The sequence below is a fragment of the Hakea prostrata genome, chromosome 9, assembly GCF_041222555.1.
Source record: "Hakea prostrata isolate BN-2017 chromosome 9, UWA_Hpros_2, whole genome shotgun sequence".
In the NCBI taxonomy this organism is placed as follows: domain Eukaryota; kingdom Viridiplantae; phylum Streptophyta; class Magnoliopsida; order Proteales; family Proteaceae; genus Hakea; species Hakea prostrata.
The window spans coordinates 51,806,210-51,821,119 of NC_142608.1; the positions used below are offsets into that span (position 1 = coordinate 51,806,210).

At 38.5% G+C, this 14,910-nt stretch overlaps 1 protein-coding gene across 1 annotated transcript; it reads right to left on the minus strand.

The window, feature by feature from the left end:
• Window positions 1-287: 287 nt before the first annotated feature.
• Window positions 288-13,387, minus strand: LOC149005483 (S-adenosyl-L-methionine-dependent methyltransferases superfamily protein). The gene is made up of 10 exons (XM_089168382.1): window positions 13,266-13,387; window positions 12,651-12,807; window positions 12,069-12,213; window positions 11,763-11,853; window positions 10,986-11,183; window positions 10,561-10,799; window positions 6,410-6,541; window positions 2,004-2,071; window positions 1,835-1,896; window positions 288-747 (listed from the first exon to the last, which is right to left on the minus strand). The coding sequence occupies exons 2-10, from the start codon at window positions 12,761-12,763 to the stop codon at window positions 614-616; spliced, it is 1,182 nt and encodes a 393-aa protein (XP_089024508.1). The 5' UTR covers window positions 12,764-12,807; window positions 13,266-13,387; the 3' UTR covers window positions 288-613.
• Window positions 13,388-14,910: the final 1,523 nt, after the last annotated feature.

A 14,910-nucleotide genomic window follows, 5' to 3' on the forward strand; every position in this document is an offset into this window, starting at 1 on the left:
CTGACTTCTCAGTGGAGAGGTCATGGATTCAACTCTTAACGGCGGCATATGTAATAATATCCCTATCCCTATATATAAAAAGCGTCTTTGTACAAAAAAAAAAATTATAACCAACTAGACTACAATTGGATCATACAGTTAGTTTACTGGCGCCTGGCCCCGGGGGAATGGTATGGTTTCTCAGCCCATGGGCTATAGAACACCAGTTGAGAAAATCCTATAGATAGATTCAATTATATCACAGCTATATGATTTTGTACCCAGTAGGTTATTATGCTGCTCTGTAATCTGAACTCTGTTAGCTTTACGTTTTCTCTCATCTAAAAAAGGATCAGTCTTCTGCCATACAGATGCTGTCAGCTTGAATAAGAAAAGAGATTGGAGAGGATACCACTAAACTAGGCATACATCCAGATCCAGATTTTCTGACTAGGATGCGATAGGTGGATAGTTACACAATGTACATCCATTACTCTCTTCTCTTTTAATTAATACAATTGAATACACACAGACACAAAAAAAGGAGAAGAAGAAAAGATAAGAAGAATCTGTTTAATAAAGCAGGACAAAAATTTAGAAAAGTTCCAGTTGGCCACACAAAGCACAACTTTGACTAAGATTCTTTTTTAGTGAACTTCGCGACAAAAAGTCCACTGGTTTGAGATGTTGAAGGGTCAAAGCGCAACGTATTAGGTATTCGCCCGCTTCTACACGGCCAATTTTTCGCAGCACCAATCTCCTGTAGTTCTGCTCAAGAAAGAGATTTTGATTGATAATCACAAAAACAATGTCAAATGCAAATACATAAGGCTGAATGAACTCTAAGCTATCTTTGGTGAAACATTGCATACATATGGAAATATCCTTGACAGACTCAATGAGGACCATGGCTCATTCAAACCATGATTCAATATAGAAAGATTCAAATGTAATAACCATTAAAGCACCGAAAAGAAGTAGATTGGACAAAAGTTTGAACGTATCTACATTCGAATACAAAATTTATGTCTGCAAAATATTTCCTTTGTAAGACGACCACGTACCTGCCTCTATGTAGATGGTACTATGTTATCCACTATAATCCAGGACCTAAAATTCTTCAAGGATCTGGCCTAGAACTCAAGCAATATTCAACTCTTCTTCTTGGGGAAATGATGCAAGTCATAGTCTGGATGTAAAAGTTCATATATAACCAAAGTGTATTATAGATGCCATCAATCAAATTGATGTAACCAAAAAGGTCAGGATGAAAGGCATGGTTTCTCACTTCTAAAGGGGCAACAACACCAAGGGCTGAGTAAAAGGATGACTCAGGTGTTTCCATGCAGTAAATTATGTAAGACACCTTCATAAGAGATCCTCTTTCTATGCCACAGACATGTGGATACATCTTATGACATAAACAGTTTCAGCCACCCTTAAACTAAAAACGACATGTAAAAAAAATGCAAATTACGTAGTTACCCAAGAAAATAATTCATCACCTTCACATACAAACAATGTGATATCTAACGTATAAATTACCCCTAGACCACCCTAATTGGTTCCGCATAATGGCAATTTAAAAATATCTAGAAAATGCATGCGTAATATCCCCGAGTTCTTGAATCCTATTCTTAAGGGAACGCCAAGCCTCATTCTTTGTGTGTCAGATGTATCACCATCTTTTACGCAAAGTAACTTTACCATACACAAAATAGATAGCTAAAAGTTCTCCACAGGAAATATTAGATGAAGTTATTGGTACAAAAAATATTAAATACTCAAAATCCTAAATAATTCAAAGAAACATCAGAATTTATATCTTTGAAAAATGGATAACATGGATTCTTACCAGCAGAAGCATTTTGTGAAAGAAACTTTTCCACTACATCTTCATTTTGAGCCGTCGTTAAACTATAACAAGGAAGGGTAAAAGGGAGATGAGTCAACAATAATAATCCACAAAATCTACCAAAAAAGAATAACATTCACCCAAAAAGAGTAGCTTAAATGTATGACACCTGCAAGTGCTGTAAACAAGTGATCCTCCAGCCTTCAACAATCTAAAGCCATTAGTAAGAAGTTGCAACTGCATAGACAAAAAGAAAAACTCTCTTAGAAGTTATGTATAAGTAAATAGGGATATGTCAGAACCCACTTGAAAAAACATTAGTGCGATTCAGTCTTTTATTTCCTTCGGGTTACCAATGCAGGAAATAAGAATTGGAATTTGAATTGCAAGTTGTTATCTTTGGTTTCTTAGTAAAACCAGGAGATCTTTATTTTCTTCTTTAAATGCATGCTTGTAAACTAAGAATATGAATAAAGAGTAGAATATAAATTTGCACTCTTTGAGATGAGAGTATGTGATTGTGCAAACTTACCCATTTCCTACAAAATTTCCCTAAAATTTCCCTCCTCCCATCCGGCCCCCTATGGACTTGGTATCAAAGCCTATCATGCCAGCTCAACTGGCCAAGTGATAATTCATTACAATATCATGATCGCAGGTAGATGAAATCTCCCTGTTCAGTATTGAATGTGAAAAGCTAGAATTAGATCTACAATGAATGGTTTGAACACTAGGAAGTCAATTCACAAGTAACAGCTTCACTTGCCAAGTGGGCCATAAATAACTTGCTGCAATAAGACAAAAGGTAGGAAAGGAGCATACTTTCATTTCTGCTCCGAGAATGAGTAGGTCAGCAATCACCCACATAATTTAGCAGTCTGTTCAGCTGTGCGGTTGATGTAACCAAGGTTGGACCCCCTAAAAAGGGCCCAAAAACCAGAACCCAAGAAGTCTCTTAAAGCTGGCTGAATACCCCAAGGGTATTTTGATAAGTTTCCATGCCCTTCTAGGGCTGAATATGAGTCTAGTTTTACTCCCCTCGATCCCAGGGTCAGGGATCTAATTTTATATTTTAATTTTGGTTAGTCAATTTAGAGTTATTTAAGAGTAAGTGAGTTGGAGTTGGTTGGTTGTGATAAGGCTTGTTAGTTGGTTGTGATAGGGTTCCTTATCCAAAGGGATCTTATCATTTAGAGTTGTTTCCTATTTGGGAGTCAACTATTTGAGTGCTTATTTAGTATGTCTTTATTTGCTTAAAGTTTAAGTTGGATCCCTGTCAGTCAACGAGTCCCAACTTTAAGTCAGTTCAGATTTTTAAGGCTATAAGTAGCCTAGAGTCGATGTAATCAATTGGCTTGATTTGATGAATAAAATATGACTGAAGAATTGACTGTGATAGTTCTGGGACCCTTAGAGGTGACCTACGGCTGGGTATTTGCTATAGTTTCTGCACTTTGAGCTCATCTTCTTCTCCAAGCATTCACGCACAGTTCCAGAAAGCCTTACAGTTCACACATACAGAAGTTCCCCACCCCTTCCCCATCTCCCTTGGGCCATCACACCCATACCCCAAGCCCCTTCCCTGACCTGCACACCATTCCCCATCGCCTGACCTTGCTGCCACACCTCACAGCAGCACTCCTAAAGACTGTCCTTGTACCTCCCCAACCTTCCCACAACCTCATTAGTCCCTCCCCCACCTTCCCCAGCCCAACGGTTTCCCTTTGCCCTATTTCCCTTGAAGAATTCTGCAATTTGTCTTCTTTAAGAAATTCTGCAGAATTTTATCTTTCATAAACCTTAAGTTCCGAAGATCAGATCTGAAACACATCCCAAAACAGAGTTTCAGAGCCTCAAGAGAGCCCCCAAACCCTAAACATTCTTTCCCTTTTGCTGGAAATCCTGGACAACCCTAAGAATCCAGGGAAGCTACCCAACTACCTCTAGTCCTAGATTCGCGGTTTCTTCAGCGGTCTTAATCATTACTACATTGAAGCAGGTGATATACCTTTGCAGAGTTTCCCTTGTTCCGAAGTCTTGGCCACTTAACCCAAATTTTCCACAGTCGACTTTCTGATTAGTCTAGGGTTCCATAGCATATGTAAGCGAGGTCATTATGATAGAATATTCAGCTTCCTTAGTTTTGTAGGATTTGGAAATATATTGCCGATTGTAATGTATCCTAATTCTCAAAATAGGATTTGGATTTCTACCTCCCGAGTAATGTATCATAATTTTCCTCCTCTCCACAAGGACAACTTGATTGAGGGAGACCAAACCAAGTAGTTGGCTTCAACAGGGTTATCGATGTATGTGGAGACATATTTTTCATCATAAACAATCGATTGGCTTCAACTTGATTGTTGAATGGGTTGGGAAAGTTGCTTACAAACTGCTGATGCTGCCTGAATCTAAGGTTCACCCAATGTTCCATGTGTCCCAACTCAAGAAGCAGATTGGTCCTCATAATCCAGCACGGCCATTACCACTTTACCTTGCAGAAGATTGGGAGTTACAGCTCTATCCAGAAGCATTGATTGCCCCCCAGTTTTCAGCTACCAGAGACCTTGAAGTCCTCATAGAGTGGAAGTCCTTAGCATCTGAGAATACCTGGGAGATTTCTTTGAAGTGGAGCAGCTCTACCCAGAATTTCACCTTGAGTACAAGGTGTGACTCCTGGGAGGGAGTATTGGTAGACCATTAATTAAGTGGCCTTACACACAAAGGGGCAGAGTGGGAAAGCAAGAGTTAGATGTGAGGACATGTGGAGGCAGCTTTGGCTGAGTGGGGAAACAGTTGGGCAGAGGAGTGCAATTCTGTTTAAGGGAAGTGGAGAGGCAATGAGAGGGGCATCGGAGAATTCAGTGAGGCTTTGGCTGACAGGCTTCTGTCGGAGTGGGAGGACTTGATCCTGTTGTTGTGAGTTTTATTTCTCTTTCTTTTAACTTCTAGCATTCTCCATTAATTATCTATCAAATCTTCATTATTCATTATCCTGTTGTTCGGCAAACTGCATTTCCATAGGCCTGAATTTTGGGTAACTATCACATTTAAAAAGAAAATCATTTCTACTGTGGTAAGCATATTGATAATAATCAATCCTTGCCACCCAAGTTCAACTAATTGTAAGCCCACAGATCTTAAAAACCATGAAACATTTAACAGGTTTACCTGAAGTGAAAACAGTGTGTAATTGTCCGAGATTACTGCCATTAGTTACGTATGACCTGTGAATCTGATGTCACTGGTGCTAGTAGAAAACCCTGAGGTGACCTTGAAGGCACTCACCTGTTTCCTTAAAAGACCCTGGTTTGTATGAAATCAAACCCTGTGACCAGAGCTGAGTGGTAGGATCTTTTTCTGTTATGAAGGTGTTGCAACCACACAAGCAAGCTCTCAAATTGACAGTTCACCACTATTAGAGTACACTAGTATGACATGAACAACAAGCTTAATTCACTAAAGCCAGTGTATCATGAGAGAGAAAATTTTGCAATTATACCTGGTAGACTGGTGCTTCCATAAGGTCTTTATAGTTTTCTACATACATGAGCAGTAAATTGGAAGATTAACTATATTAATATTACACCAGATTTTGATCCGTCTTATCTGACGACTAAATTTTTCTTACCCAAATTTACTATTTCCCAGAGTCTGGTTGATTAATCAAGTTCTGCATGTATTCACCTTCTCTATCCTCCCAACACCCTTACAAGCATACATCCCAACACCTCTTTCCATCTCCAGTGAATGGGAATCATACTCTTAAGGACTGTTGAAGGATGGTGGACTCTAGCTATAATTTTATGTTAGAAATATTGCACCTTATAAGACTTTCCCCTCCCGCAAGTTTCCTTTTGTAACCAGAGAAGTAAATAGGTCTCAGTTGAAACCTCAGACTTTGCTTTTGTTTTGGCTTCTTTTTTTCCCTTCCCCCCCCCCCCCCCCCCCCTCCCCCCAAAAAACATAAGAAAATAAAATAAAATAGACAAGGGCCTCAAAATGCCGAATTTTTGAAAAGGTCCCAAAATTTTGAGATATTTGTACCATTAATATTTTGCTTCACCATCTCATTTTGGTGAGGTCAAGATTGCCGAAATATGCCAAGACTTCAGTGATTCCACAAGATGTAATACCATGTCCATGACTAAACTTTCAATAACATGGATCCCTCATTTTAAATATTAAAATCAAAAAGCAACTGAAGATATTCAACATCATTGTGTTCCAAGGTCATGTTGGTCATAGAACTGCTAAAAACAACTCGCAAGGGCTGCAAAAATCTCAGTCTATAAAACTGCATATAAGACTAAACATGCATAATAGTTGTTTGGACCATTCAAATCAGCTAAAACTCAACTATCCTTGTGACAACCAAATGGGATTGACCACAATAACTCTATCAAATTTTGATATGTATTATTATTTAAACCATCACAAATCTTTCCTTGCCCCTTACTCATGCATCTGTTGGCCATGCAAAAGTGTCAACTATTTTTGCATTTAGAAACCAAAAGTCCAAAACTTAACAGAAGAAGACAGTATCCAAAAAGTATCTAGTGAAAGAATTAATACCTGGAGGTGAGTCACAGTATCCGTTCTCTGAGCATCCAATACTCGACGTTGAAGCGTTTTCCAACCCCAGTATTCAAATTTTTGGATATGCCGAATTGAACCATCATGTGTGCATTCTGCATCTACAAGCACCTGATAAATCAGTGGAAAATGAACATAAATCTCAACCAAATCCAGAAGCTTCAAAGAACTCATTATCAGTGTCACTGGTATAATAGCATAACAATATTTTCTGTCAAAAGACTAGAGCAAAATGAAGGCAAAGAGATTCTTTTTAGAAAATGTCTTGGTAATGTGTTCAAAAGGAATCAATGAGATATAGTTTGCCACAAGAAAAACAGTGAATATTGGCCGAAGGAAATTCACAAACTAAGATAAATATAAGCATGAATGAAAATTTAAAAGAAAGACAAAAAGATCTAGAAGAAAAAGAGAACTTCCAGAAAATGTTTCACCTTTCAAGAGATTTTAGATCTCCCTCCTCTCTCCACTTCTTTATTCTTGCCTAAAAATCTAAATCCAATATTCAAATCTAATATTTGAATGGTTAATATGCAGATATACAATATCTAGGGTTTGTTCCCATTTTTGGCAGCAAAGATGAGGATTCTTCGCCTCATAATCTGAGGGCTGGGTAAAAGGGGCTTTTGCCTAATTAAACCCGAAGGGTAATGGTGCCCAACCCTTCCCTTCTAGATAGGAGCTTTACTACCTTACTGAACCTGTTGAGCAAAAAGGAACTTTATCACACTTAGTGGTGTAAGCATAACGGTTGGAGTAGATCAGCTTAGACAGGTTCACTAAAAGTACCAATAGATGAAGAAGACTTTGTAGTATCAGGATTTCAGAATTCCTAGTTTCTCTAGAGATCCTAGTCATGTGAACATAATATCCTCCCGGCCGAAACCCAAAGTGGGGCCCACCAGATGGCTCCAAGAAGCCTCCTTGAGCTGGCCGAACCCCCTGCAGGGATATTTAGGGCATTTTAGCCCTTTTTTTAATTCTGGAGTTATTTCCAGAATTATTCTTAGAGTTTAATTTGGGTTTTACATATTAATTTGAGTTGTGTTTGAATTGGATAGGTTGTGGATAAAAAAAGACACTTGTACAAAGAGGATTCCTATCTTTTAGGAGGGTTCTTATCTTTAGGAGTTTGCCTTGATTGGAGTTGGTTTTGAGTTAGTTATTGAGTCTTCATTATCTTAAACTTTAGCACATGTGCCATTAGAGTTTTAACTAAATAGAATTTAGGCATGTGCATATTAGAGTTTGAGATAACTCAAAGTTTTATTTTTAGCTTGTGTCTATAGAATTTAGATTCCAATTCAAGAGTCCAGATTACATGGTGGGATCCTAGTTTGTAAGGAATCCCACTTAGTATTAGAGTCTTTTAGTAGGCTGTAAATAAGCCTGTTGTTCTTTGTAATTCCTTAAGTATAATTATTGAATAAAATTGTTTGAGTTGCGGGGGGCCATGGTTGAGTAAGAGTTATGTTCAAGGATCAGCACCCCTACCATCAATTCCAGTTTCTTCTTCTTCATTCCAGCATCTACAAGCATTCAAGCCAAGCTTCCTCAAGGGTTCCAGCAATAGCCAAGTACAGTAGCCCCCATCCCCTGCCCCCTCCAAAGAGCCAAACTATAAGGACCATCACCAAAGAGGGTAAATTCAAACAAGGCTGTAGGGACCTGTTTAGGGTCGTCTAAGGATCCAACGGATGTGGGACTTTAAGGAAAGGACTGACGTGGGCTAAGCAATGACTGGCTACTGTTAGGGATGATAAGGAGTACTCCTAAATAGAAAGTAGTTGAGTCCAAGTAGGATTCCTAGGTCAAAGGAGAAAAGGGAGGACTCTAGGGCTGCAATGTAGAGGTAATGTAACCCTAACAGGGTGGAGGATTCCCAGAAAAGAGGTGCCAATTGGAGTAGGGGAAGAAATCTGTAATTTCAAGTTAGGGTCTAAGGTCCTTCAATGTAGTATTATCTGCAGTTGTCCAAAAAAAATTTGCAGGTGTAATGGTGATATTATCCCCAAGTCTTAAAGTGAAAATAAAAGTTACAAAGGGTGAAACTGAGGTCCCAGATCTGACTGGCTTCCTGCCTAGGTAACTCCTCCAAGGAATACCTGCTTGGTCAACTAGACAGAACACTGCCCAACGATGCAGAGGTCCCAGACCTTGCGTTAATGGAGTCCAACTCCACTGTTATGACACTAATAGAGAGGAACATAGACTGCAGCTTCAACAGCCCTTAATTCAAATGAATTTACTCCATTCTAATTCACTTCATTCATCCACCCACGATTGGGGGGGGGGGGTATAGCAGGCGCTGAAAAGCCGTACAAAGGATGCCCTAAAGTAGTTGAAATTAAAAAGGGAAAAAAAAAAAACAAAAAAAAAACTCTTTGAGTGGACAATGAAAAGAATCCTCATAAAACTCTTAATACCCCAACTTCAATTGGATCCAAATTAAACTGAACTGACACAATTGAACCAACATGGACCCTGGTTCAACTGAAATAATGTAAAACAACAACAACAAGCCTTGTCACAACTAAATGGGGTCAGCTACATCAATTCTTGCCTTTAATGAACTCTATATTGAGGCTATACTAGATACAAAGCCTAATTTATGCATATTTCTCACCATTTGTCTTACACTTATCTTAGGTATGTCCCTAGTTCTTCTAATTCCTTCAATTTGAATTAAATCGCTCCTCCAAACAAGGGCATTTAAAGGTCTATTTTGAACTTGGTCGTGCCACCTCAATTGACTCTCTCATATCTTATGATTTATCGAAGCTACTTGAGGACCAGTTCTAATATGATCATTCCTTATCTTATCCTTCCTAGTTTTGCCAATCATCCATCTTAGCATCCTCATTTCTATTACAATGAGTTTATCTATATGACGCTTTTTAACAGCCTAACACTCCGCACCATACATCATAGCTAGTCGTAAATAAATATTAAAAAAAAAAAAGACTAAAATTTAAAAGAAAAAGTATGGGAAGTTTATATACTCAACCCAAATCCTTTTAAGTGCATCAAGTAGGCCAATTACAAGGTAAACCCAACCGATAAAGGCCCAACCCATACCTATATCAACCCCATGCTGCTTTCTAAGAAAAGAAGACCTCTTCACTGCTGAATCTATATCACAGTTTCTTTTCCTACCATGATTAATTGATTATATTTATGCTTCCTAATTCAAACGGGATTGGTAATCTATAAGTTCAACCCCCTTTGAGTTTTCTTTCATAATGTAAAGTCCTAATTGGTTAGATGTCCAACCAAAGTTGGGCTTATCAATTGCAGGTTAGCTTCATCCTCGCTCAGATTTCAAAATTTTAAATCTGAAGTTATTTGATTAGAGTTCCACTGAATTGGAACTCCCTCCAGTGATTTCTTATTCCTAAAGCCATAAATCTTCTCCTGTTTCATTGCTGCTATTGAACTGCTAATCTGATCACTTATATCTCTGAAATTACTGTTCTAAAATTCTTCAGTTGACCTGTGGGGATTTGGGTATCCTAGTGCTATTGGCTCATCGATCCAGTTGCTCCATTGTATTCATAATGTAAAGTCCTAGTTGGTTAGATGTCCAAGCAAAGTTGGGCTTATCAATTGCAGGTTAGCTTCATCCTCGCTCAGATTTCAAAATTTTAAATCTGAAGTTATGATTAGAGTTCCACTGAATTGGAACTCCTCCAGTGATTGCTTATTCCTAAAGCCATAAATCTTCTCCTGTTTCATTGCTGCTATTGAACTGCTAATCTGATCACTTATATCTCTGAAATTACTGTTCTAAAATTCTGCAGTTGACCTGTGGGAATTTGGGTATCCTAGTGCTATTGGCTCAACGATCCAGTTGCTCCACTGAGTGAAGAAACAGCCTCTTCACGAAGTCAAATGAGGGTAAGAGTGTGTACATTATGGCCCTCCCAGACCCCATACTAGTGGGAGCGTACTACCCAAAATTACCCTACCAATTGCCACCCTTGCAATATAATTCTGAATCCAATCCATTTAAAGCCCTAGTGTAGACTATGCTCATGACAAGCAAAACAGAATTGAATAGAAAATGAATGCCAGTCAGAGAGAGAGAGAATTAGTTAGCAGTATCTGAATGGAGGGAAAAAGCAGTCTACCTTGTCATAGCCAAAGCACAAAGCTTCATTGTCACTGGAATTTTTAAATGCTTCATTTTTAGTGAGGCCAACCACACCTGAACATCGCCCATAGAATATCATCTCTGGTTCTTGAGCCCCTGTTACTAATTCTGAAGCATTATTTTTCCTAGCTTTATTTGCACGTTTTCTTTCTTTCCATGGTCTCCTGGGTGTCCACTGCTTGAAGGTATTCAAATTCTCCTCAGTTTCTGGCACACCTATGAATTTAGAGAGAGAACATAAGCACTCAAAATGCTCAAAGAAGAATACAATAATTTTTTATAACATGCAAAAACAAAGAAAGAGAGAGAGAGAGCAAGAGAGAATTTCCCAGTGAGCATGAGTTTGGCAACTTGAAGCAGTAATTGTGAAATAGCTATGAAACGTTTTTCTTTTTTCATTACCTGAATCAGTGTCCCACCTAGTACCCAAAGGTAGGAGAGAAAAAGTTGTTCCATCTGCAACAAAGAGTCGACAATGATCCCCCAGGGCATATTTTTGTACCATTGTTCGACAAGCTGCTAAACGATGTCTTGCAACATCAACACCTGTCACTGAACCAGAGCTCCCAAGAAGATCCAAGAGCATGCACAGCTTTGCACCTGAGATGAGGCTAGAAATCTTAAAAGAAAATAAACAAACCTAAGCTTTCTTTCTTTTTACTTTTTCTTCTTCTTCTTTTTTCAATAAAAAGCTTGCCAACGTGCTTGATTTGTATGGAAATGGAATGTCACACAACTTTGGTGATCAAACTAGCAACAACCAGAGAGGATCCATACATGCTGCAAGTTTAATAAAATAACACCAGCAACAGGGAAGATCAAGATACGTACGTAGGTGCACATGTGCATGACAAAAAAGAAGCAAAAAATGACATGACTAGAAATTTTGCTGGTAATAGAAGATCTGAAACTTCAACTTGCATAATATAACACTGAAGACGACTTCAAGCAGCACAGAATTGGCATGTATTTGAGTACTGAGAAATAAGAAAAATGTAGAAGCATCTCAACAAAAAGTGCATAATTATGTTATAAAACTTGAAAAAGAAACAATTATTACAGGATGCAAAAAAGGAGAAAGTAAACAATCAAAATGAGTCCAATTGACCACTGATGTCAAAACTTATAACAAATTATGCTGTTAAATTTGCAACAACTGATGCCAGCCAAAAAAAATACCTGGCGCAGCACAGAGATCAAGGACATGATCTCCAGCTGAGACATCTAAAGCCCAAACAGCAGCTCCAGAAGCTGCATCCATTCCATATATCTAAACATTCAAAGAAAATAAATTAACTCAGAAAGTACATCTACCAATAAGAAAGACCAAAAAACAAAATGATCAGGAAACACAAAGCTATACAAAACCAAATAAGGCTTTAAAATTGTAAAGTCTTATGCCTGACAGGTAGAGTGCAAAAAGGATATATGAAAATTTTCAAGAGTTACCAGATAATTCAGATATTTTAAATGCAGAAACCCCACCTTCCCATCCTGATATGCTTTTGAATTGGCAATCTGAATAGATGGGCTTATGGAAAAGAACCCTGGTAACCAATCTACTTTTTCAAGCTTACATTTGATCTCATCTTCAATGTCTTGGACATCATCTTCACTACCTGGTTTAATCCTTTCACCAAAAAAGAACTTTGTCATCATCTCATGGAACTAATTCGATGAATACATAAAAAGTAAATTATATAACATAAAGAATCACAATGGTAATGACTTCCATGTAAGCACAATCTGCAAGGCCACCACAGGCGGGATAATTAAGACCACAGAGGAACCTATAACAATTAATAGGGAGGGCAGTGAAGCGTACACACCATCCACAGTGCCTACCAACCTACATGCCTATCTGGGTGGTTTTGGTAGCCTAGCAGCAAATTCTGCTGAAAATCACCAGTTTATCCATCAAGAGTAAGGAACAGGACAGACTAAATAAATTAAGCAATGTTATGGAACAAATCCAGCTTTAACAAGATTTTTTCATGTGTGAAATTCAACAAAAAGGTTTAATGGGACAAATGTTTTCTTTGCTGTAATGAACAACGCACCGTATACCTTATGTAACGTGGGATTGAATCACTTATTACATACACAGAAGGGTCGATCCCATTCTCCTTCAGAAAATCCAGATATGCATCAGGCAACGGCAAACTACATGTATTGTCCATGAAAGATGGAGCCGATTATCTCACCAATCGATCCATATAGTATCCTGAAATGTATGACCGAAAACCCTTAAAAATAACCTAAAACTCGAGAGGAAAAATAAAAAAATTATGAAAATGAAAACTTCAGAACAGAATAAAGCACAAGGAACACATTCAGAATTGGAACCCAGCGATAAGCATCACACTTTGCTTCACTTGAACATCAAAGTATGTTTGTTTTACTTATAAAATATTAAATTCTGCTTGAGATTGCAAAAATACATCTATAATAGCAATTCATTGGTTCGAATATTAAGCAGTTCTAGTCTTCATCTTAAGCCACAACTGTTACTTGAACTCCCTGATTTTTGTTAAAGACCTTTCGATCTAATCTATCCCAATTCCTGAGTTCCAAATTTTGAAATAAACGGAACTAATTTTTAAGGTCCAGCTCCAATGAGAACCATGGGAACATAAATTTGTCTCTGCAAACTTAACGAATATAAGCGTCGCGAAAGCATACCGTTAAAGATCCCTAGACAAGCTGATCGAAATTTCCCGTTTCCTGAAGGCAATCCGAAGGTCCTGTTGGAGGGAAACTATTTTTTCAAGCGATCTACCCTGTATGGCAGCTGGGGTGGGAAAGGGAAGAGAGAAAGGAAGTGTGTGTGTGTTTTTTTTATTTATTTATTTATGTGGTTTAGTTGCAAATGGAGTAAAGTGAAAATTAATTTTATCAAATTGGTTGGTTAAAATTGAAGTGAAATGGTTTCCCTTAATTAACGCCAAAATGTTCTAGCCCTAACTAGGATAAAGGATCGGCCTTGGATTACTCTCTGGCTCACTGGACCTGTCCCGACATGTCCTTGATTTTGGCTCTTATTATAGCCCTAAGCCTGATCATAATTTTATCATTGATACTTGATCTCAATAAATTATAAACATGGACAAGGATAAGGCAAATCAAGGCCAGAGCCAAGACTAGACACAGGGTCAAGTATAGGGCCAATTAGGGCTAGGGTCAGGGATAGAGCCAATCAGGGTGGGAATGGGGCTTGGCTTGCCCCTGTAGGGCTTAGAGTCAAAGACAATACTCATTGGCCCCGAATTAGGGTTAGGCCAGAAATGGGCTTAGATTAGAATATATAAGGCTGGGCTTGGGATTGCAAAAGCCTAGCCTAGCCCCACCCTGCTGTAGCCCTAAATTGGTTACCGTATAGGGTTTTTTCAAATTTGACCTTTTGGAGTCCCTTTTTTTTTACTCTAGCTTGATGCTAGGAGGTTCTGATGATCTTTTTATTGTTTGTCTTAAGGTAGGGGTGTCAAATTGCAGCCGGAACCGTTAAAACCGAACCGCACTGGCTTGTTATAGCTCGAATTGATCCGGACCGAACATTAATGGGCTGTGTTTGGGCTGAGGGTGGCAGAGCCCGCTCCAACCTGAACCCAAACCACAACTCATTATAAACCGTTTTACAACCCGCTTTATAGTTGTAGAATAATGGAACACGAGATCACAGTATGGAAGAAGGAACTTCTATGCGCGTTACTAATATCGCTTTCCTTAAGACATAATTCGCCCTCACTACAAAGGTGCTATGAGGTACTGGCGAACCGTCCTACGATACAAAGAAGCCCAACTCAAAGATGTATCTCCCAAGTTTTGCAAAGCACAGACAAAACTCAAGAACAGAGAAAACTTCGGAATTTTCGTATGTCTTGCTGTTGAGAAGCTAAAGGTATTTATAGGCATTGAGGTGCCTTTTCTGAACAGTTCATGACTCTATTCGTATGGGTAGCATCGTTTTTTGGGCATGCCAAAACCTCATTTTTATGTCTTCTTGACTAACTTTCTCTCTCCTCTTAAATTCCATTAAAGTGATCGGGTCTTCATTGTGGTCATCCACTTCCAAAAGTTCAATTTTCAAATGTTTGGGCTTAACTCATATGGTCCAAAGTTGTTGCCTACTTGCACTCTGAGTTTGTAAACCTAAAACTAATGGCTTAATGGGTTCGGATTCTAGGAGATTTCACAATAAACACCCACGTGAATAAGTAACTGTGTAAAAAACATTCTTCACATCCAGTTGCCATATAGGCGATTGTAAAATTGTGGCAATGCTCAAAACCAAGCAAATAGAACACAGTTTAATGACGGGCCTGAAGGT

Bases quoted from the DNA above. Each gene is read 5' to 3' on its own strand.
- LOC149005483 (XM_089168382.1), bottom strand. From the start codon at position 12,763: ATGGACAATACATGTAGTTTGCCGTTGCCTGATGCATATCTGGATTTT. The intron at 6,542-10,560 runs GTAGACTGCTTT...CTGATTTATCAG, and splicing joins TGTGCTTTGGCTATGACAAG to GTGCTTGTAGATGCAGAATG. The intron at 2,072-6,409 runs GTATTAATTCTT...TTGTCTATGCAG, and splicing joins ATACTGTGACTCACCTCCAG to TTGCAACTTCTTACTAATGG.